Below are 25,513 nucleotides of genomic sequence, written 5' to 3'. Positions count from 1 at the left end.
GTAATGGTTTTTCCTTTCCATATTTAGTGTTTCCTTCAGTGGTTCTTAAAAGGCAGGCTTGATAGTGGTGAATTCCTTAGCATTTGCTTCTCTGAAAAGGATCTTATTTCTCCTTCGATTATGAAGCTTAGTTTGGCTGAATATGAAATTTTTGTGGGTGAGGGTGGGGAATTCTTTTCATTAGGAATATTGAATGTTGGTCCCCAATCTCTTCTGGCTTGTAGGGTTTCCACATAGAGGTTCACCGTTAGTCTGACAAGCTTCCTTTTGTAGGTGACCTAGCCTTTCTTTCTGGTTGCCCTTAACATTTTTTCTTTCTTTTCAACCTTTGGGAATCTGATGATTATGTGTCATGGGGTTGATCTTACAGAGTATCTTCCTGTGGTTCTCTGTATTTCCTGAATTTGAATGTTGGCCTGTCTTGCTAGATTGGGGAAGTTCTCCTGGATGATATCCTGAAGTATGTTTTCCAACTTGGTTCCATTCTTCCCATCTGCTTCGGGTACCCCAATCAGTTGTAAGTTGGGTCTCTTTACATGATCCCATATTTCTTGGAGGTTTTAATTATTCTTTTTCATTCTTTTTTATCCATTCTTGTCTGCCTATCTAATTTCATAAAGATAGTCTTCAAACTCTGAGATTCTTTCCTCTGCTTGATCTATTCTGCTGTTGATACTGTGATTGCATCGTTAATTTTTCATGCTGTGTTTTTCAGCTCCGTCAGGTTGGTTATATTCCTCTCTCAACTGACTATTCTGCTTATCAGCTCCTGTTTTGTTTTATTATGATTCTTAGCTTCTTTCCATTGGGTTATAACATGGTTCTTTAGCTCAGTGAAGTTCATTAATACCCACCTTCTGAGGCCTACTTCAGCCATCTCAGCCTCAGCCCAATTCTATGCCCTTGCTGGAAAGGTGTTACAGTCATTTGAGTGGGGGAGGCACTCTGGCTTTTTGAGTTTTCAGCATTTTTGTGTTGATTTGTTCTCATCTTTGTGGGCTTATCTACCTTCAATCTTTGAGGTTGCTAACCTTTGCATTTGTTTTTTATGGGGCCCCTTTTGCTGATGTTGTTCTTGTTGTTTTCTGTTTGTTTTTCTTTTAACAGCCAGGTCACTCTTCCATAGGGCTGCTGAAGTTATCTGGAGATCCACTCCAGACCCTAGATGCCTGATTTTTTCACACCTAGAGGTATCACCAGTGAATGCCATAAAACAGCAAAGATGGCAACCTGCCCCTTCCTCTGGAAGCTCTGTCCCATGGGAGTACTGACCTGTTGCCTGCCCAAATGGCTTATAGGAGTTGGATGGAGGTCTCATGCCGTAAGGAGAAACAGGATCGGGGACCCACTTAAAAAAGTACTCTCGCTGTTTGTTGGTAGAGCGGCTGTGCTGCTTTGTGGGGGACTCTTTCTTTTCTGGACCATTTGGAATCTCCAAAGCTGGCAGGCTGGAATGGCTACGTTGACCAAACCACAGAGATGGCAGCCGCCCCTGCCCCCAGGAACTCAGTCCTGCCTCAGACAGACTTCAACCTGTTGCTGTTGGCTGGCTGGAATTCCAAGCCAGTGGGTCTTAACTTGTGAGGTGCTGTGGAAGTGGGGCCTGAAGAATGATGCTTCTTGGCTCCCTGGATTCGGCCCCCTTCCTAAGGATATGTATGGACAGATCTCCTGCGTTGCTGGGGATCCTGAGGTCAGAGTATGTAAATCTCCTGGGTCTCTGTGTGTGCCTGAGTGGCTGCTGTGCCAAGACTCCACACAGCTCTGTGTATCGGACCCTAGGCCTTGGTGGCATGGGCTCACAAGGGGATCTCCTGATCTGTGGGTTGCAAAGATTCATGGGAAAAGTGTGGTTTCCCAGGTGGGGTTGAACAATCATTCACTGCTTTCCTTGGCTAGGTGTGGTGGTTCTTTGGCTCCATGCTGTTTCTGGGTGGGTCGTCACCGCATCCTGCTTTTCTTCATTTTCCATGAGTTGAGTTGTTTGTCTAGTCAGTCCCAATGCAAGAACCTGAATATTTCAGTTGAAGGTGCTAAATTTACTCACATCTTTTCGTTCCCCTCTGTCTGTGCTGCAGAACACAGCTGCTTCTAATTGGTCATTTTGGCCCCGAATCCAGGCCTTTAATTTGTAATTATCAAATGTATGTTTCTTTTTCTTTATTCCATTTTTTAAACCTCTATTGATTTTTAATTTATAAATCCTATTAACTTTTCTTACTCTTAAATTTTTATCCTACAAAATTATCTTGGAAAAAATAAAGTAAAACAATATATTGATCCTTGTTTCTAATGATGAAAGGGTTTGAAACATGTTCATTTATGTTTCCTAATTTACCTAATTATTTACTTATTGCATGTAATATTTCTGTTCTAGCCTCTTAAAATGTATACACATTAAACATAATCATATAGATACTTAAAATATGCATTTTCATTTATCTAATATTTGTCATTTAATTTGTTCAATTTTCATTTTACTCCTTAGTACTTCTGAGATCATTTTCCTCCTTGAATACATTCATTAGAACTTTCTAGGTGGTAAACTATACATATCTTTACTTGAAACAGTATGTTTAAAAATAGTTTTCATATATAAATGTTACCAGTTATTTACTCTAAGTTCTTTAAAGATGTTACACAATCATCTTCTGGCGTGCACTGATTTTAGTAGATAAATTTACCATCGTTGTAGCTGATATGTGTTGTAAGTAATTTTTTCCTGGATTAACAAATTCATATTTTTACCAATTGTGAAAAGTTGGTATCTCTTTAGGTATTTCCTCTTCTGCATCATTTCATTTGTTTCTTGATAGATCTTCATTTAGACCTATATTAAAATTACTTGGTCTAGCTTTGTATGTCTTAACCCTTTTTTGATTTTGTCTCCTTATCTCCTTTAGCAGAGCACTGTATAACATTTCTACCTAAATATCTTGTAAGTCATTAATTTTCTTTCTAACTGTACTTAATCTGCTCTTAATTTATAAAGTTGTTTTAAATCATATCATTAGTGAACAGAGGTAACTTGACTTCCTCTTTTCCAATTTGGTTGTCTTTTATTTCTTTTCCTTGCTTGATTGCACTGGCTAGGACTTCCAGTATTATGCTGAATAAAAGTTGTGAAAGTGGGCATCATTGTCTCATTTCCATTTTTAGGAGGATTTCTTTCAACTTTTCCCTATTTAGTAAGATGTTGGCTATGGATTTGTAGTACATGGTTGACGAACATAGACACGAAAATTGTCACCAAAATACTAGCAAACCAAATAAATACAACAGCACATCAAAAAGGGACTATGCCATGATCAAGTGGATTTTATTCCAGGGATGCGAGGATGGTTCAACATATGCAATAAACATGATTCATCACATGCACAGAATTAAGGACAAAAAACACATAATGATCTCAATAGATGCAGAAAAGGCATTTGATAAAATTTAGTATCACTTTATGAAAAAATATCAACAAACTAGGCAGAGAAGAAACATAATTCAAAATATTTGACCAATTTTAAATCACCAAGTATTAATAGCAAGAGCACTGATTTTATTTAAAAACCCTAACAACACTAAAAGAGTTAAGAGTGAGCTTCATTTCTGCATCTCAATAGCTATATCATGTTAGCAGATTATTTTATCTCTTCAGTTTCAGTTTTAAAGTTGTGATGATTCATACTGGGTTGTGAAAAATTCAATGAACACATATAGGTGAAAGTTTTCCACAAACTTTAAGGTGCCACACAAATGGAAGATTGATTAGCCAACAAAAAATTCTTGAGAACCTGTGTGCAGGCATACTTCTGAGCGCTATGGATTGATCTGTGGGGAGGAAGAGCAAATGCTTTACCTTTGTGGAATTTTCTTTAGATTGTAACAATATGAATAAAACACACACACACACACACACTGTGCACAAAACAATGTCAGATTCTAATGACTATTACAACAAACAAAGAAACAAAACTAAATCATGGTAAAGAGTAGAGACCAACATGAGATGCTTTTTTATATGAAGTGATTAGTAAAGTGCTCTCTAATTGTTTTGAAAAGAAATCATAATTAAGCGAGGAAACAAACTGAATCACTAGCTGGTGAACAGGCAGAGACAAATGCATAGAAACCTGTAACAAGGATACATATTTGGAATGTTCAAAAAACAAGGAGGCCAGTGTGATTGGAGAGGAGTGGGCAAGAAGTGTGATAAGGGACTATGACCTTGGAGGTTATGATAAGGGCTTCAAATTTTAAGTTTGATGAGAAGACATTTCAGGTATTTAAGATGAGAAAGGACATGAGCTAATTTGTATTTTTCAAGCCTCATCCCTTTGTTTGAAAATAAACTGTAAGATTCCATGCTTGAATATTTCTGAAATCAACTAGGAGGCGACTACATTGGTACAGAATAGAGGTCATAGTAGATTGGACCAGTAGTGGTAAACAGTCAGATTTGTGATATATTTTTTAAATCTAGTCAAAAATTTTGTTGATGAATGCTATAGTTTGAATGTGTCTACCAAAGTTTGTGCATTGAAAACTTGATCTCCAATGTGAAGGTGTTGAGAAGTGGGGCCTAATAGGAAGTGTGTGGGTCATGAGGGCATCACCCTCTTGAAAGAATTAATGCCATTGTTTCAGGAGTGGTTTCCTTATAAAATGATGAGTTTGGTCTCCTTTTGTCTCTCTTTTCCTCTCTTTCCCCATCTACTATGGGATGATGCAAAACAAACAAAAAAGGTCCTTGAAAAATGCCAGCCTCTCAATCTTGGAAGTTCCAGATTCCAGAACTGTAAGCCAATAAATGTCTGCTTATTATACTTACCTAGTCTCTGATGTTCTGTTAGAGCAGCACAAAATGGGCTGAGACAATAGATTAGATATGAGTAAATCGATTAATATGTCTCTATTAAGTATCCCAAGATATGAAGGTAGACAATACTCTCTGAATAAAAGATATAATACCGACAGCTAACATCAAAATTAATGGTTAAAAGCTGAAAGTGCTTCTAAGATCACAAACAAGATAAGAATGCCCACTCTCACCAGTTCTGTTCAGTGTGGTACTGGAAGTCCTAGCCAGAGCAATTACACAAGAAAAAGAGATGAAAGGCATCCCAATTGGGAAAAAGAAAGTAAAATTGTCTCTGTTTACAGATGATGTGTTTTATACAGAAAACCCTAAACATTCCACTAACATAAGTGTTAGAATAAATAAACAAACTAATTCAATAAAGTTGCAGGATACAAAATCAACACACAAAAATTAGTAGCACTTCCGTATTCTAACAATGAATGATCCAAAAAAGATATCAAGAAAACAATACTATTTATAATAGCTTCAAAAATACTTAGCAATTAATATAACCAAAGAAGAGAAATATCTGTACACTGAATACTATAAAACATTAGTGAGTAAAATTAAGACATAAATATATTGACAGCTATCCTGTGTTCATAGGGAAAAAATTTAATGTTGTTAAAATGTCTGTACCACCTGTCTTAGTCCTGTTTTGTGCTGCTATAACAAAATACTTGAAACTGTATAGTTATAGCAATTTATATGTATTTATACATTTTATAAATTTTATTTATAATGAATCATTTATTATCAAAAATGAATAAATTTATAAACATGTATTTATAAGTTGAAATAAGTACATCCATTTATTTCTTACAGTCCTGAAGACTGGGAAGTATAAAGTCAGGAAGCTCACATCTGGTGAGGGTCTTCTTGCTCTGTCATCCCGTGTTGGAAGGGCAGGAGAACACATGCACATGTGCAAGAGAAGCCAAATTTACTTCTATAACAAAATTATTTCTTCCAATAATGATATTAATTCATTTACTTAGGCAGAGCACTCATGACCTAATTCTCTCTTATTAGGTCCCATCTCCCAACATGATTGGATTGGGGATTAGGTTTTCAACATGAAATTTGGGGGATGCACTTAAACCATAGTTCTACCCAAAACAATTTAACACAATCCATATCAAAATTATAGTAACATTTTTTACAGAAATAGAAAATACTTTCTAAAATTTGCATAGAACTTAAAAAGATCCCAAATAGCCAAAGCAATATTGAACAAAAAGTTGGAGGCCTCACACTATTTAACTTCAAATCTACACCAACCAAAAGAAAATGGTACTGACATAAAAATATACACATAGATCAAGGAAACTGAATAGAGAGCCCCAAAGTAAATCCATGACTTTATGGTCAATGAATTTTCAGCAAAGTTGCCATGAACACACAATGGGGAAAGAAAACTCTCTTCAATAAATAGTGTTGAGAAAACTGGATATTCACATATAGAAGAATGAGATTGGATCCTTAGTTCATACTATATACAAATATCAACTAAGAATGGATTGAAGATTTAAACATAAGGCCTGAAATTATAAATCTACTAGAAGTACACATAGAGGAAAAGCTCATTGACATTGGTCTCAGCAAATATTTTTTGGATATGAACTTAAAAGCACCATCAATAAAAGCAAAAATAGGCAATAGAAATTACATCATATTAAAAATACTTCAGCATAGAAAAGGAAGCAATCAACAGTGTGAAGAGACAACTTATATAATGGGAGAAAATATTTCCAAACCACACATCTCATAAGGAGTTATCCAAAATATAATGTACAATACGATAGCAAGGAAATACATAACCCAATTAAAAATGGGCAGTGAATTTGAATAGACATTTCTGAAACAAAGACATGCAAATGACCAGCAGATACATTAAAAAATCCTTAAAATCACTAATCATCAGACAATTGCAAAGTAAAACCACAGTGAGATACTGCCTCATGTCTGTTACAATGGCTACTATCGAAAAGTTGAAAGATAAATGTTGGCAAAGACGTGGAGAAAAGCAAACCCTTACATGCTGTTTGTGGGAGTGTAAGTTAGCACAACCAGGACAGAAAACAATAAGAGGTTTCTCAAAAAATTAAAAGTAGAGCTACTGTATGATCCAGCAACATCACTTCTGGGCATATACACAAAGGAATTGAAATCAGTATGTCACAGAGTTATCTGCACTCCCCTGTTCATTGCATCATTATTCACAATAGTCAAGATATGGAATCAATGTAAGTGTTCATTGATGTATAAAGAGATACAGATGTGGTATATATACAGATGGGCCTCAACTTAAGAATAGTTCAATTTATAATTTTCTGACTTTATGATGGTGCAAAAGAGATACACGTTCAGTAGAAACTGTATTTTGAGCATTCATTCAACCATTCTATTTTTCACTTTCAGTGCAGTGTTCAATAAATTACATGAGATATTCAATACTTTATTATAAAATAGGCTTTGTGTTAGGTGATTTTGTCTAATTGTAGCTAATGTGAGTGCTCTGAGCATATTTAAGATAAGATAGGCTAAGATATGGTGTTCAATAGGTTAGGTATATTCAGTGCATTTTCAACCCACGACGGGTTAACTGAGACAGAACAGAACACCATCGTAAGTTAAGGAGCAAATGCATATACAGTAGAATACCATTTAACCATAAAAAGAAGGAAGTTCTATTTTTGCAATAACTTAGATGAAACTGGAGAACATTCTTGTAAGTGAAATAAGCACAAAAAGAAATATACTGCATGATATCACTTATATGTGGAATCTAAAACAAGTTAAACTTATAGAAGCAGAAAGAGTAGAATGGTAGTTGCCAGGAGCTGAGAGTGAGGGCTAGGTAGATGGGAAAATGTTGGTTAAAGGATACAAGTTTCAGTTAGGATAGATAAGCATGGGAGATCTATGATATATGGCAACTACAGTTAATATTTATGTATTGTATACTTGAACATTGGTAATAAAAGCAGATCTTAAATATTCTCACAACAGAAAACGATAGGAATATGAAGTAATGTGTTTGTTAATTAGTTTTATTTAACCATTTCACAATGGATACATATATCAAAGCATCATGTTGTCCACTGTAAATAAATACAATTTTTATTTGTTAAGTATACTTTAATGAAAACAATAGATTTAATGGATGTATGTAGATAATCCCATGAATTAAAGTAAATTGCAATGTTTTGTGTAATATTAAAGGGAGTAAAGCAGGAGCAATTGTACTGGAGCTCACCAGGAGAGGCCTGCCTTGAGACTGACCTTTGTAACTTGTTCCTTCCAACCACAGCTTCATTGCGTTAATGCTACTCAGCGACCATATCTGGAGAACTTACTGCCAGGCCCTGTGTTTCGTCAGTGCTAAGACAAGGTAATTTACAAACACACATGTAAACACATCTAAGCCCCCTTTAATGCCATGGGAGCTTACTGAGTTATAATATACACTCTGAGAACAGAGATCTGATCTCAAATGAGAGTTAACAGTACTTCAAATCATGTCTAATCCTACTTTCCAGTTTTTCTCCCTGTCTAAAAGTAGGAAGATACCTTATACCTATTATTTGAGCTAAAATAATACATGTAGTCCTTGAATTATCTAACATATCATAACATTTAAATTAATGTACAAATGTATAATTTTACAATTAGGTCTGCTCCCCAAAAATCTTTCCTTATCATCCAAAAGAAATTACCAATCCCTCCATTTCTTCATATTATTTCAGGTCATTTATTTCTTCATGGCCCTTATCACTACTGTCATCACGTCATAGACTGTATGTTTATCTGCTGATTGTTTGAATCTCCTGTAAATGTCAACTTCGTTAGGATAAGGATTTGTCGGTTTTGTTCACTACTGTGTCTCCAGCACCTAAGCCATTTCTGGATTAGATGCTTGATTTAAAAAAAAAAAAGCTTGATTAGAAGCTTGATTTTAAAAAGAAGGTTAATGAATTAATAGAAAAGGTACAGATGCATGCACAATGAATGAAGGGAATTGTTAAAAAAACTTAACAATTTTGATAAATGATTTTTAATAGATTTTGTTTTTATAATAAAGGATATTAATTCTATTGGAGAAAGCTCAGAGGAGGTACTCCGGTGAAGGGTTAGAGTAGCTTAAAGTGAGTCTTAAAAGATAGCTATTTGTTTCCAAGTGAAAGAGGCATAAGGGGATTCCAGGAAGAAAGGTGTTTTCATAGACATTAGAGCAAATGCAACTGAAAATTAGTAAGTATGGTTGCAACAATTCAAGCAATTTAACGTAGTGCATGATGAGGTCTGAAAAATCAGGTAAGAGATGAGTCTAGAGAGGTAACTAGGGACCAAATTGCAAAAGACCTTTGGTGTCCTGGAATGCCTTTTGTGCTGCTCTGAGGAGCCTGGATCACATCCTGAAAGCAATGGTGCATCACTGAACAGTTTTAAACAGGTAAATAATACAGGACCAGGTTTATATGTCAGAGAACTTGCTCAATGCATTTGATGATTAAGTTAGGCAAAACATGAGAATTTTCAGAAATCTACGTGAAAATTCAGGAAGTCTTGAAATAAAGCCTCGGTGGTGAGGCTAGAGAGGAGCTTATTTGAAATACAATCCACAGGGTAAGGTTACTACTAAGACTCTTTAATATTTTTAGGATACACTTTTTAAAAAATATAAAATCAGGTACATTGTAAGGAGACAACACACAAATATAGATGATACTCTTTATGCCAATCAAAATTTTAAAGCTACTAGTAGAAGTGATATTTTAGGGCTATCAAAGTGAGATTAGGATGAATGCATGTGACCTCACTTATTAATGTTGCTTACATTTCTATTATTTCATGTGTTGGAGTGCAATTTGTTATATCTTATCTGGAAATAAAATCTACTGAATACATGAGTAAAAAAGTAAACATAATTTGCTGGATATTTTTAATGCGTATCTATTTATTTCATGTATTTACAAGTCTATTTTAAACATTGTAATATTGTCATTTATATACATATTTTTAGTTCTGGTAGTAAAATTACTTTGCAGTTCCCTTTGAATAAAATGAGAACTTCCTTGTACTTGTCAGTAAATGTTAAGTATGTATAATGATTGCAAAATTCAACCAAAGAAATGTCTAAGGCCATAATTATGATAAAATTACAGCTATAGAAAAACCGGAACCCAAACTTAAAAGATCACAAGGAAAAAAAAATTAATAGTCTTTTGAAATACCAACCTTTTAAACTCTTCAGGATTTCTAAAAACATAGCTATTACCAGTTGGAGAACGTTTTACTGAGAAATCAACATTCCTCTTGCTCATTTAGTGGTCTATTATTCATCTGTGTTTTTTGTACTTATTAGGGCATGAGAATTCCTCACAAACCTCAAAGCCTTTGTACATTATAGCTCTCCTCCACTATAAAGGCACCAGTTAGCCCTAATTTTTAAATGGAAGTCTTGAGAACAAAAAGGAGCTTTCCTTATTTTTCCATTTTCTCTCCACAGTGAGGGATTACAGTTAAGACTAATGAATCAGCCTTGGGGAAGAAAGAATTTATATGCATTATTGCTTTAATCCACTCATGGAGAGGTTTATCCAAAAAGAGATAAAATCAAGATCACTGTTGTTAGTGAGACAGTTGAGAGAATCTCTTGCTTTAAATTCAACCTGCTGTTGACATTCCCCCACGGGTATCTTCTTAAACATTTAATCAAAGTGGACCCTTAGACATTTCTCTTGACAGAATACCAGTTGGATAACTCTGAAGGGAAAAGGAACATATGTGGATAAGAAGTGTTATAAAATAACTCTCAAGCAAGTTTCGTGGCAGAAGTGACTCATGCTATCTTAATGATACCAGCATCTGCATTCCTTGCTTACAGATGAAGAAATAGAAGGCTAGAGAGCTTAAATTAGTTACAATATGGAAAAAATTATATACATATATGTTATACATTCCTCTTGCTCATTTAGTGGTTTATTATTCATCTGTATTTTTGTACTTATTAGGGAATGATAATTCCTGTATCATCCATATATATAGTTCATATATATATACGCTGTGAAGAGCAGGCTACTTTCTATTTTGCCTCCTTAGAGAAGAGTACTTTTCTGCTTTTTAAATATTTGTGATTTCAGTAACTTGATCATAGTATCACACTAAGGTGGTGTTTTGAAAAACATGCAACACTGAGCACTAGTATAAGAATTACCCATGGATGTGTTTTAAAAATGCAAAATCCTGCGTTGCACAGTTCATTAGGTCTGCGTATCTGGGACACTGTGTGGTAACCTGCATGTAGAAATACACCCCAACATGCTAGCTATACATTTACAATTTTGAAAAACACTACCCTAAGTAGGGTGGGGATGGAGAGATGAGGGGAAAGCAGATAAAATTTTTGCCAGACTTTCTTCCCTCAGCACCCCACTAGGGCTGCCCAGTGAGTGAAGAAGCAAGTGGGAATCTTCTCTTCTCCAGCTTTGCCCTGAAAAGATGAAATCTTCCCTCTAATAAGAGGAGTTGTCCTTAAAGAGGATATATCCAGTTCCTTTCCCAGATGCTTCTATAACAAAATGTCACTATGTGCTTAACTTGGTCTTTGTCAACCAACATTAAATACAAAGGGAACTGCTGTTTTAAAAGTCAGTTTTGCTTTCCAGGCATAAAGATAACATAGGACTTTGGATAGAGAGAAATCAAAGGCTTTTAAAGATGCAGACAGACTGCCAGCTGAGATGTTTTTCCTAAGTAGTATAGAGACAAAGTTCATGCAAGTCCATCATGTTCTTTCTGAAAGATAATTCATGGCACATCACCTACTCTCTATTTGAGAATAGGTTTCCAAGGATTGATAGTGACTTTTGTAGACAGGGAAAAGAAAATGCATTTTCAATTCATCTACATTATAGTTGTATCAAGAAAAAAGCAGATTTTAAGTTTATACCAAGAAATAAACTGAGGCTATCACACTCCAAGGAATTTACCTTAATGTAGAAAAGTCATGAGAATAAAAAATCCACATTGTACCTAATATAATATCCATTTCACACATCTGCCAGTTGACTCAGTCTCAATGATGATCCTTTGATGAAAGGATACTTTACCATAAGATAGAGGTCACTAAAAGTGATATGTTAAAACATTTTATGCCTTAGAGATACATTTGCTTTGTATTACACACATATTTGACTATATATACATTGTCATGGAATGAGTCGATCTTTGTCTGCACAACATTTGGCTGCAAACATAGGCTTTATTGTTAGCTAGGTAAAAGAGATGTTATTTTTATAAATTATATGTCTACTATTTCTCATCAATACTCATAATATAGAAAGCTGAAAGTTGATATTATGGGTTCATAAACTCAAAACCTGTGATCCAGACATATTCATTTCAAGACAAAATTATTTTTAAAATATCACTTTCAGAAAATTTTATATTCATTTAACATTTTTCATCCTGTGAGTTATTTCTTGACAACCAAGGAGTGAGTGCTGAGATCATATAGCAGCTTCTTATCTAATACAATACTATTGTATATTAATCAGTAAACACGTCAGGAATGGGAATAATGACAAGTGTCTAAGTAAGTTGTAAGATCTAAGTACTTATTACGTATGTGTATAAAAACTCTTTGTAAGTGAATCCTAGAAGTAGACAAATTATTTGGTGGAAAATCGTATGTTCACATCAGTAAAACATCACAGGCTAGATATATCTTTTGAATTCTAATCTACTGTTTTATGTATTTTATATATAAAACATATAAATTTCACAAGAATTCAAACACAGTGATGCCATTTGCTATGTTTTATTTTGCTAGTAGCTAATTAAACATAACATGCAAATAATCAAAAAGAAACATACAAGACTTATAGTGAAAAATAATTCTAGAAAAGTTTCACTAGTTAAGTATGTAAATTCTTAATACTAAAAATACTTCTTTAAGTGCATAAGACTTCATAAATTTTGTCTAGTATTTTGCAAAATTCTTGGCCTCAAAATCTACCACCTATTTTTCAACCAGACAAATTTGAATGTATCAAGATAATTTCGTTCAAGACAATAAACATCCATATGTGTTTAGTCCATGCTTTGGGGCCCATTAAGGTTTAAGAATTATAAAATTTGGCTGATTTCCATGCAACCAGTCAAAGGCTTTGCACATCATTTGACAGTAGAAATAAAAAACACTAAATTTACAAATAAAGCATTGAGTTTGATGTCTATTCGTGTATAAGTGTGTGTCCTTATGATGAAATAGGCCTGCCTTTCATCTTCTCTTTAAAAAAAATAAATGTTTACAAAACATTTCCCTCAGATTTTAAAATTCATAGAAGTAATAAACAGCAATAAAATATGGATACTATGAAAACTGACACACAGAAAAACATAACCATAAAGTATTGTTGTTCCAGGATACAGATGTTAATTAAGAGTAATTTCATTTGCTACACGTAGACATTCATACATATCCGGTGGCAGACTGGTTTCAGAGATGCGATTGCCGTCCAAACGCAAATGCTTGATCTTGGAGTAGGATAATGGTCCCAGGATCTTGCAGAAGCTCTTTACGTCAAACTCTAAAAATTAAAGAATAGACAATGTTAATCATTTTTCAGTATACTGGCTCAAAACAATAAAAAAATTATGTTTAAAATATTATAAAGTAGGACATGTTCCCATTTAGAAAAGTCATAATATATATATATGAACTTGCAACCATGAAAAGCATATTTCAGGCTACTAAAATGGCACAGCAGTATTTACTAATCATGGTAGATCAAGATATTCAGTGCAGTCTTTCAAATAACTGAACTTATTTATTACTAGAAGTTGTTTTTTAAAAGGTATTCAATAAGTGTGTCATATTATCTAATAACTTTTTTGAAATATTTAGTCTAACCTGAAGAAGCATAAATGGATCCTGTTGTTGTATGAACAATCTCATCAATATAAGTACTCTTGGTTTTTGCATCTAAAAATAAGAAGGGTCAACTAGATGATCTATAAAGAATTTTCTAGAAAATACACACTATGACAATGATAAAAATTCCAAGGCAAAAAACAAATAATTCCAGCAACCATACACCATAACAACGATCAAAATTCCAAAGCAAAAAACAAATCATGGCATATCCACCATCTGAACACGTGTTTTTTTCTGTTTGTTTGTTTAGTTTTGTTAATAGTCAAAAAGCTGCCACAAATGAAACAATGATTTACTTTTTTTTTTTTTTTCTTTTTTTTTTTTTATTGCATTTTAGGTTTTGGGGTACATGTGAATAACATGCAAGGTTGTTGCACAGGTGCACACGTGGCAGTATGATTTGCTGCCTCCCTCCCCTTCACCTATATCTGGCATTTCTCCCCATGCTATCCCTCCCCAACTCCCCACCCCCCCCACTATCCCCCCTCCCCACCAACAGACCCCCCTGTATAGTGCTCCCCTCCCTGTGTCCATGTGTTCTCCTTGTTCAACACCCACCTTTTTAATAGAAACCAAGAGTGTTACTGAATTGACAGACCTGTGTGTACACAAAAACTGTTTGCCCATATCTATTTTCATGTCCTTTATCTTGTTTTCATTTTCAAATCCTTATCTTGTTTTCATTTTAAAACTCTAGTTAACAAAGGCTTCAGTGGAACCCCAAACACACATACTTTTTAAAATAACTCATCAGTCAATTCCTGGTATTTTTCTATGGTACCAACATGTGAGAAAGTGAGGAAAAGTGGAAAGAAGATGGGCATAGCCCCATCTTGGAATTTTACCTCTGCCACTTACCAGGTGGGCAACCTTGGAACACTTATCTGATCTTCCTGTTAGAAACAACACATCTATCTTACCTTGTTGCATGAAGATTAAATTAAGTTGTGTAAAGCACTTCACACAGTACTAGACCATACTATGTCCTTGAGTAATTTCCTTTTAATTTTGCTGTCTTTTCCAAATTACTCTACATTAGGAAGACCTCTGATTAAGCTAATGTTTAGACTTGCAAATTTGAAACAGAAAACAATTTGTTTTGGCTATATACTTCCCTAATATTATAAAATAAATAAGGGGAAGTTTTTCTATTTTTAAGCAAATGCGAAATGTTGGTATGGATGATTACTACCTGGCAAAATAACCTAAACTGAGGATATAAATGAAAAGACAACAAAAACACCTGACCAAATGTCAAAGATAAGGAAGAAAGAAAGGAAATGATTATGTTACTTTTTCAAATGACCACTACGTGCTGGGCACTGTGGTTGCTGTCTCAGCTGGGCACTGACAGGCCATTGGCCTTGCTCCCACAGACCTCTTTTCCCATCTTCCTTACCAGCTCTTCCATCCTTTACTCACACAATATATGTCTCCAAATGTGCCTGCATCTGTATCCCTCTTTCTTGTTTCAGAGAAAGAAGTAGCCCTGCTCTTGCAGATAATCTCAACCCACCAAATCTAATGTATTCCGTCATCCCTCAAACATTTTTAATTCCTTTAGCATTTTGGTCTGTCCTTTCTCCTAACCACACATATTTAAAATGAAGGATCACATATTGCCACACAGTGAATTTTCCACTGTAAACAACAATGGGAGTTAGCTATGTTAGCCTGATTGGGTATTGTGTGACAGTCAAACAGCACCAACCCCTACCTTGGCTGCTTTTCAGAAACAACAAAGAACATGTGGTGCTTCAGAATTGGCAAGCATGGTCTCCTGTATGAGAATGTTTAATCCTACTAGGAGTTATATGAAACTGGCAGAATTAACAAATATCATATACATATGGTATATTAAAATATTTTCTGAGAGCAATACCTTTATTCGGTATGGCCAGAAAACCAATTTTCATCATATATAGATGTTCCATTTCAATAGATTATTTGGTAGACATGATTACTTATATGTGAATTAGTGTTTTTATATGTGTATATGTGAATCAGTGTTTCATTTAGAAAATCTTATCGGTGAATCATGGTTTTTCTCCTCTGCCAAGCTCTGTCAAAGATTAATGGCAGAATTATCCTGGTGGGAAATGGTAAATTTCAATTTCCCACTGGAATCTGTGCTACTTAAAGGGCAGGATTGTATCTAAGACAAAAAAGCTCTGTAATACTATCTCTTTCATAAAAAAAAAATGCTAGAAGGCCCCATCATATTCCTTTTCTCCTTAATCTTCACAGTCCTCATCAGAGCACTGTGAAGGCCACACACCATAACCGAGATAACAGAGGCTGATGATGGTCATGACAGCAGAGTTACATGTTAAGTCCCAAGTAGTTGATGTCAGGGAAGACCATGAGGCTATATGAGGGTGGGCATGGTGGCTCACGCCTGTAATCCCAGTACTTTGGGAGGCCAAGGCAGATGGATCATTTGAGGTCAGGAGTTCAAGACGAGCTTGGCTAACATGGTGAAACCCCATCTCTACTAAAAATACAAAAATTGGCCGGGTGGTGGTGGCCTGAGGTGGGAGAATTGCTTGAGCTTGGGAATTGGAGGTTGCAATGAGCTAAGAGTGTGCCACCACACTACAGTCTGGATGACAGAGTGAGACTCTGTCAAGACAGAAAGAAGAAGACAGGAAGGAAGGAAGGAAGGAAGGAAGGAAGAAAGGAAGGAAGGAGAGAGGGATGGAAGGAAGGAGAAAGAAAAAGAGAGAGAAAGAAGGAAATAAAGGATATTGGATATATGATTGAGCTAGAATTATTCTTTGTTTGAAGTATAGGGATATTTTGTTGACTTTTTAATTTTTATATTATTATTATTATTTTTTTTTTCTGAGACAGAATCTTGCTCTGCACCCAAGATGGAGTGTAGTGGTGTGATCTTAGCTCACTGCAACCTCCACCTCCCATGTTCAAGCAATTCTCCTGCCTCGGCCTCCTGGGTAGTTGGGATTACAGGTGCCCACCACCACACCCAGCTAATTTTTGTATTTTTAGAGGAGAGGGGGTTTTACCATGTTGGCCACGATGGTCTCAAACTTCTGACCTCGTGATCCACCTGCTTCTGCCTCCCAAAGTACTGGGATTACAGGCATGAGCCCGGCTGACATTTTATTTGTTTAATGAAGCCAGATGCAATATTTGTGTTGCATAGCTCAGTCATTTAAACACTTAAGGACACATCAAACACAGGAACAGCTTTTTACTTACTCTCAAGTTCATTGACCTCCAAGTAATAGTTTTCAAGGTTTTCATTGACAGTTGGTATGTTTTTAAGCTTGTTATAGGACAGATCCAGCTCAACCAGGGATGACACATTGAAAGAATTTCCAGGTATTCCACTATCAGCCAGTTCATTATGAGATAAACGCAGATACTGCAGTGTATTAAAACGCTTGAAATACTCATCAGGGATGTTGCTGATCTTATTGTTGTCTAAGTAGAGAGTTAGAAGAGAGACAGGGAGACCAGAAGGCAGTTTGGTCATCTGATTGAAGCTCAAGTCAAGGTATTCGAGTGATTTAAGACCTCTAAAAGCAGCTGAAACAGCATCCTCTTTCAGCCGATTGTGCTGGAGATGAATGAAGGTCAGGTTCACCAGTCCTTCAAAAGAGCCCAGCTTTGTGATCTTGTTATGAGTGAGCTGCAGATCCTCCAGAGATTTGGGAAGTGGGCCCACAGACTCTGTCAGGTTGTTGTAGTTTATGTGCAGCTTCTTCAATTGTTTCAGTTTAGAGAAAACTCTCCCTTTTATCTTGGAGTTTTCTAGAAGGTTGTGATCTAGAATGAGCCACTGCAGATCAGTGACATTCTCAAAGGCCTTTTCATCAATATGGTCAATCTGGTTATTCCTAAGGTAAAGATACTTGATTCCAGGAGGCACCATAGGCACACTTTTCAATTTCAGCTCATCACAGTACATGGCACTTGGGTAGCTTTCAGGGCAGTTACATTCTGGTGCACAGTTTGGTGATGATTGCCCATAAATTGATAAGGGAAAATCATAATCATAGTACTGGCTACTGGTACCACCAATCAATGCCAAGAAGATAGTAAATGCACTTAGACTCATTTTTGGCAAATGGTTTGAATCCTAAATAAAGATGAGACATTTATTAATATAAAATAATATACTTTCAAGAAAATACAATTTACAACACTAAATGCATTAGAAAATGCTCATTTTGTCATTTTATAGCTATTTTTAGTGCCCTAACGGCGTCTTTTACATTTTTATTTAGGTATGAGGACAAAGGTGTACGTTTACAAACTGTGGGGCGAGCAGGTTTCAGGTTAGATTGCATACATGTGCGCCCCCTTCTGGGAGAGCCAGGCCTAATTGTTCCAGTCAATCTCTTTAGGTTCTTAATGAAATGCCTTCCTGTAAGAGGTTTCTGGGTGGTGCTCGTTGACCCCTGTATTAGACTACTGCTTCAGATCATCTCTCAAAAAACGAGAATGAGAAGACAATTGTAAACTGTATACTCCACCCTACCATTCGACATCATTAAAATGACTCATGAAGAAGATCCTTACGGGAATATGGGCAACCTGTGGTTTTGCTTGTATGTGGGAGGGAAATGGAAGGTACATTCCTTTAAAAGTGTCTGGTTATTGCTGGTTCTGAGGAAGGAGAACAGAATTCCTGGTGCTGGTGTGCATGCATACTAATTCAAGATGTGCTTAATGTTCCATACTTTTTAAAGCGCATTGCAAAACTGAGTTCTGAAACTAATTTCATAAATTAGTTATTTATTAAATTAAATGTTAGTAATATTTAATAATTATGAATGTTTACTTATCATGAAAATGTCACACATTCTAAGACTTTCTCAATCTGGAAAGAGATTCAACAGGTATAGAAAGATAGTATTTTCCAAGCTTTAAATTAGAGTTTATAGTATCTCTCAATTACTCACAAGTTCTCCACCTTCATCATGCCAAAAGTGAAGATGCCATGGTTTGCTTATATGGCTTTTAGTAGCCTCACAGGTTGGAGATGAGAGAGACGTGGGATGTCTTTAAAGTTTGGATTTAACACTGGCATCAGGAGCTATCTAGGAAATTATTCATTTGAGAATATGAGTTTAAAATAATGTGTAACAGTTATCTTGCCATAGGAACATGTTTCTAAGGTGAGGTTCAAAAAAGTACAGTTCAATGTCTTAAGGAAGTACAGGGTTAGCAATTTAGACAAGGGGAAATTATGATACAAGAGTTAGACTTCTATAGAGTGAAGAGTTGTAGCTGAGTCACGCTTGGTAGCCCTGGGAGAGAAATCATTAATGTAAAGAAAGATCTACATTCTAACAGATAACTTAGAATATTGTATCTTCCTATGAAAGTATGATTACAAGCTTTTGAATCAAGTAGGATCTTTGGGGTTAGAAACTGAAAATATCTTCTATTTGCTTTAATTTGAAATGATAAGGCACTTATTTCAGATCAGATGGAACATTATAAAACAGTTGTTAGAAATACTTTGATTGCTGACATAATGTAACATGTAGCCAGATTCTCAGTAAATCACTCTCTAAGATTGTAATGGGGGGGCATTTAATTTTGTTGACAGAACTTGGTCATAATAATAATTGCATAGCACTAAAAAGAATGTGATGACATATTCCCAGAGTTATTTATAAGTTATAGAATGTTAATATTATAGAGATTTGTCTTGCTTCATTAATAAGCTATTTTCAATTTAGTATACACCAAAATATTCATGGTAGCTATAATGTGAGTATAAATAGTAATGAAAAAATGCTTCCATATTTTTTGGCAAAGTGAAAACAAGGATGCTGAATTCAACGAGAGTTTGAAACCATATAATGACTCCACTATGAGGCAAAATCAGACTGTACTTCCCTCTGTTTTTTCAAATACCTGTGGCTATAGAAAAAAATGCTGTTTTCAAAAACTAAATCATTTCCCAGAATTTCTTTTAAAACTCATTCCTTAAGGCATATATCCAAAAAACAAATATTTTAAATTAACAAAACAGAAATAATCCATGGAGTCTCTAAATCTTTTGACTCACGTTTTATAACATGGAATGTTTATTGTAAATTGTAACAAATTGTCAAAATATACTTATTGAAATGTATTTTGAATGCCGATAAAAATGACTTTTCTTTGCCCCAATATTAGGGTCCAAAACTAACATATATACTAATTAGGATACATAACAAACATTTTAATTTCTATATATTTTTTCACTGTGTTTACTTAACTGTTTTCTCATTCTAACCTTGAAACTTTTTATAACTCCCCTTGCCATGCAAAACAACATATATTGTATAAAATCTTAAGTCTATAAATCATGGAAAACATATTAAACAAAATGTGAAAGTTAATGTTCAAAACTGTGGATTTGCTGTTGAATAGCAATTGGCAAAATTGCTCTGGAATTTTTCCTGTTCCTGTTACAAAAAACGCTGTCCCAAACAGTTAGCATCCCCAGTGCGATAGTTAAAACAGCACTTACCTTGCTGTCTTGACACTGCTTTTGTTAATTCTTAAAGCAGATGCACTATGGACAAGAATCCACCAATATATGCTGTAAACTCTGTCAGGACGGAACTGGCTGCCAGATTCTGAGTGATACAAGAGCTGAAGGGGGGTGGGGAGACCCAGCCCAGTCACGCCAGTCTCTGAATGGAGTTATGTCATTGTGGGGATCTTGTGGTGTGGCATGTGAACACTGCTCTCTAACGAAGTGCAGGTGAACGTGGGGAGGAAGGACAGCCCAGCTCACTCCCTATGGAATGGGAGAGAGATACGTGTTAAACTAGCTCAAACACCGTAGCTTTTAACCAAGAATTGAGTCCTGTTTCAAATAAGGAAGCTCACTGTGAGAACATTTCTCTTACAAGCCTCTTTACATCTGTGGCTGTGGCAACAGTTAAGTGCAATGTGCTCAGCCAACTACAATGTTCATCTAAAGAGCTCATAAATCATAAGCAGGACAAATAATTTCAGGAAAAAGCAAATGAACAGACTCAGAGGAATTGAATCCCTTTGCCCATCACTTTATATTGATTTACTTGGACTAAATTTTTTGGCCATGAGGGTAACTTTTATTAGTTTTGAAAGTATGAAATGTGCTTCATATATACTTGGATACACATGATAAATATCAACATTTTGAGTTTACTTCTAATGCTAAGGAGACTCATTTTATTTTATTCAGGTCTGGAACCAATCAGCAAAGTTTTGCCTGTTTCTTATTTTGTGGATTTCATTTAGGAATTCACCCAAAACCTTACTTGGGAATAGCATTCTATAGCTTAATGCCAAAAAACATGAAAGAACAAAGAAAAAAATATATGCTAAAAATATCACAAGGCAATAACCTTTCATTCTCTCATTGCATGCTAGGAATTTTTTTTTCTGAGTTAAAAGTTATTCAAAGTTATAATCTCCCAAAGGCCTGGCTTGATATATCTTTCATTATCGGTTCCTGATGCATGGTTTCAGCAAATGAGAGATGTACTTAAATCCTTGCCTATTTAATTTTGTGATTTTATCAGATGTATTTATGAGATTTTTTTCCCCAAAATGTTCACTTCCTCATGTTTATAAGAACTTTTAGAACAAGACATTTTAGTATAAGTTGTCACATTGTTATTTTTGTCTTTAAAAATAACTATATCACACTTTAGCAATGAGACTTGAGAAAAATTAACTCCATGACTAATACTGTATTTGTCCAAAAAAGAATATTAGAATAAATGCCTTATTTTTGAAATAGAACTGTTCAAAACAAAATCTTCTCGAAAGTAACTAATGGAATTGTAAGATGATTCATAAGCATAACATTTTTACTAATATTATTTTAAGAAAATTACTGATAGGCATCAGTTTCAACAAAGTAACTGAATAAATTTGTATCTTGTGGTGTGGATGTGGCTACAGGTGTGCGTGTTAGTGTGCAATGTGAAAGGAAAGAAACTATTACTTAACTAACGTTTGGCTTTAAAAAAACTATTGCCTACAAATATTTTCAGGAGTATAAATGGAGACTCAGAAAGTCTAATTCATTTGTTAAAAGTCACCTAACAAGTAAATATAAGAATAAAACCATGAACATCTTCATTCATTGGGAAAAGGGTGAACAGGATGGAGCTGAGACAATGTAGTTCACTCAATCAGTTCAAAATATTTTATAGACAATGTTATTAACAGTTGAGAAAAAACAGAAATATTAATTAGGCAATAGCTTTTTAAAAAGCCAAATGTTAAGTAATAGTTTCTTTCCTTTTACATTACACACTAAGACACACATGCGTAGCCACATCCACACTTCAGAACTTTTGTGTAAGGTATAAACATTCCATCCTGGCCAACGGTGATTCACATCACTGGTGGTAATGAGTGTCGGTGGCTGAATGTGTCTCATCGTAACACATGTTAAAATGATGGTATTCTCATTGTTCAGCTCCCACTTATGAGTGAGAACATGGGGAACAACACACACCTGTCAGGGGTTGAGGTCAAGGGGAGAAAGAGCAGTAGGAAAAATACCTAATGCATGCAGGGCCCAAAACACAGGTGATGGGTCAGTAGGTGCAGTAAACCACCATGGCAAATTTATACCTATGCAACAAACGTGCACATTCTGCACATGTATCCTGGAACTTAAAGTGAAATTAAAAAAAAAAAAAGATGAAGTTGCCCTCTTCAGCCTGGGGATTGGATTTCCTATTACCTGAGACTAGCAAGGATGATAAAATATCTAATGACTATTCACCCACTATGTTCTGAACCCAGACCTGGACTTAAACAGGGGAAAACAATAAATTGAATATTCCATCCCACAGATAACTATCTTTTGGTGTGTCTTCTTAATGTGTGTGTATAAACACAAACACACAGAAAATTTGGTTTTCACATATATCATAACATTATGCTTGCAGTGTCAGATCCATTTTCATATAACAGTAAGTCATGGATGTTTTTCTATATCATTAAATATCATTCTCTACTGTCATTCTTATTTACTACATGAAATTCTGTTATATGGATGTACCGTAATTTAGTTGTTAGTTTTTAATATCGAATACTTAATTTATCTTACAATTTGCAAAGCACTGTCACATAAAATGGAATTTTATTCTTTAAATTGGTTGTACCTGCTTTGTCTACTCTCCTTATCTCAAAAGATACATTTTAATGAAAACATATTTTGAGTAAATTGTTTATGCTTTCAAATCATACAATAGAGTGGATTTGAATGTTTTTCTCTTCTCACAACAATCTAATTTCCATTCTTAATTTTAGCATTTCTTATAAGTCATGAAACTATCTTTTATTTCCATAGTCCTTATGCTCATATGTATATGTATTTTTAGACTTATTCTACAATTGCTTTCATTTTTCTTAGTATCTTACATGGCAAGTATATTTTTGGAATTATCAGTGATATGGTTTTTAATATGTTTTTCATTAATAAGTGTGCATTATAAAAGTACTATGTATAAATGGTAGACTATACTAAAACATTAACCAGTGCAGCAGTATATAAGTTTAAATGTGAAATAACACATGGCTTAATTGACTCTCTGATTTCACTTTCTATAAGTAATTATTGTTTAGCCTTTATTACTTCAGCTGTTTCAGACACGTCTTATATGCACAATATAATTTCATTTCTCCTTCCTCTTTTATGGCAGCCTATGAGATAACTCAGACAGTTCAGACACAGATAACTTCTTCACTTAGTCATAAATTTGGTTTTGGGAGAAATTACTCTTTTCTCATGATGAGCAATGCTGTATTGAGCAATTGTGTATAAGACAGCTTAAGGAAAATCACAAAAGTAAGTGAGCTTTCAGGAGAACACAAATTTGTACACATATTTAAAAATTTTGTAAGTATTACCTAATTACCTCCAAAATGCTGTTCTGCTTATCACTCCCATCAATGGTATATAAGAATACAGTTTTAATAGTCATTCATAAAGTTTGAATATGATCAATCTTAAAATATCTGTGATCTAATTGTTAAAGTTTTATTTTCTAAATAATATCTGATAGTGCCAGTCTTCCTTCTTTATATCTTACGTTTAAGCTTATCAAACCTTAAAGCATCTGACCACAGCTAACCTTCCTGATGCCATTTTCTTTCCTCCTTCTGCCTTACATTCTAGCCATTTTGGCCTTTACCCAGGGCCTGAAATATGACATGTCTGTTCCTATTTCAGGTCCTTTACCAGCTGTTCTCTGACTGAAATGCTTTTCCCACATATTAGTGGTTCTCAAACATTTAGCTCACAGGACTCTATATACTTAAAATTTGTTGATGTTTTGAGGACCCCAAAGATGTATGTGGAGTCCATCTACCAGTATGTGTCAAATTCAAAATTAAAACTAAAAATTAAAGTATTTAAGTAATTCATTATGATAAAAAATAACAAGTCCATGCCATGTTAATATAAATAACATTTTAATGAAAATACTATCATACTCAAAAAAAAGTGAGAAAATAGAATTGTCTTATATATTTGACTATATAACTTTTCTATGACTATAGAAAATTCTAGAACACACATGTAGATATTCTACTAGCCATCAGAACAATGATATTGTCACGTCATATGGCTTCTGATAAAATTAATTTTTCCTTCTGAGATAATTAAATTGAGTTGAAATTTAAATGGAATTAAACTGAGTTGAAATTACCTAAAATGGCTACAAATAATGCTTGTTTTCTCAATTAAATATCTATGTAGGGTGAGTTTTTCTTTATAGGCATCAATCATATTTTGTAATCTTTGTAGTCTTGTTTTGCAATACTATTTTAATTTTTTTTTTCAACTGCTCTTCTTTTTGAAGAACAATAAGAACTCAACAGGTGGTAGTTTATTAAAGGGTAGTTGCAATGTGGTATTTAAAGTTACATCAAGGAAGATTTTCTACTACTTCCAAAATTCTAATTTTTGCTTTAAAGTTTAAGCTTCGCCAACTACTGTCAGTTGTTCTCCTTGAAAAGAAAAATATACTTTATTTGTTGAGTATATTTAATAAATACTCTAATCTGACAAACCACACTTTTAGTTAAAAATAGGTTCCATAAAAAAAGTGGCTAGTCCAACCAGAATCAGCTGTAGATTTGTCCATTTGTAAGGCAAAAATACAATCCCACCAGTATGCTATTAATTCGATCTTCATGTCTTGAGTAAATATTTATTTTGATTAATTACTATATCATTGGAAATAAGCTTGTTGTGATTTATTTCACTGACTTTTGTTCAGCAGACAATCAGCAATGACATTGTAGTTGTCAACATTTGTGTGTACTTCTCAGACCATGCAATATACTTCATCTAGTAAAATGCTCAGTGGCTTTGTGATTTCCAGTTTGAAAAGCTATAACAAATATTTTTTGGCTTTTAGGGTCCACTACATCTACAGTTAACTATTTAGCTCATTTTTTTATTGTACTTTAGGTTCTGCAGTACATGTGCAGATCATACAAGACCGTTGCGTAGGTACACACATGGCAATGTGGTTTGTTTCCTCCATCCGTCTGTCACCCACATCTGGCATTTCTCCCCATGTTATCCCTCCCCGACCTCCCCACCTCCCTGCTGTCCCTCCCTTGCCCCCACCAACAGAACCCGGTGTGTGATGCTACCCTCCCTGTGCCCCTATGTTCTCATTGTTTAATACCTGCTTATGAGGGAGAACATGCAGTGTTTGATTTTC

At 34.8% G+C, this 25,513-nt stretch overlaps 1 protein-coding gene across 1 annotated transcript; it reads right to left on the bottom strand.

Annotated features, from left to right (window-relative positions):
* Positions 1-12,661: 12,661 nt before the first annotated feature.
* On the bottom strand, positions 12,662-20,631 carry LUM (lumican). The gene is made up of 3 exons (XM_012469353.2): positions 20,293-20,631; positions 17,019-17,901; positions 12,662-13,449 (listed from the first exon to the last, which is right to left on the bottom strand). The coding sequence occupies exons 2-3, from the start codon at positions 17,878-17,880 to the stop codon at positions 13,295-13,297; spliced, it is 1,017 nt and encodes a 338-aa protein (XP_012324776.1). The 5' UTR covers positions 17,881-17,901; positions 20,293-20,631; the 3' UTR covers positions 12,662-13,294.
* Between the last annotated feature and the right edge of the window lie 4,882 nt (positions 20,632-25,513).

The sequence above is a fragment of the Aotus nancymaae genome, unplaced genomic scaffold, assembly GCF_030222135.1.
Source record: "Aotus nancymaae isolate 86718 unplaced genomic scaffold, 86718_ANA_hifiasm-v0.15.2.pri h1tg000016l, whole genome shotgun sequence".
NCBI lineage: Eukaryota > Metazoa > Chordata > Mammalia > Primates > Aotidae > Aotus > Aotus nancymaae.
This window is presented reverse-complemented; position numbering and strand designations above follow the sequence as displayed.

What these genes read in the sequence shown, in the direction of transcription:
- LUM (XM_012469353.2), bottom strand. Translation starts at nt 17,880, where the DNA reads ATGAGTCTAAGTGCATTTACTATCTTCTTGGCATTGATTGGTGGTACC. An exon ending in GGAGGTCAATGAACTTGAGA is followed by an intron (nt 13,450 to 17,018) that starts GTAAGTAAAAAG and finishes TTTAATTTTTAG; the next exon opens with AGTTTGACGTAAAGAGCTTC.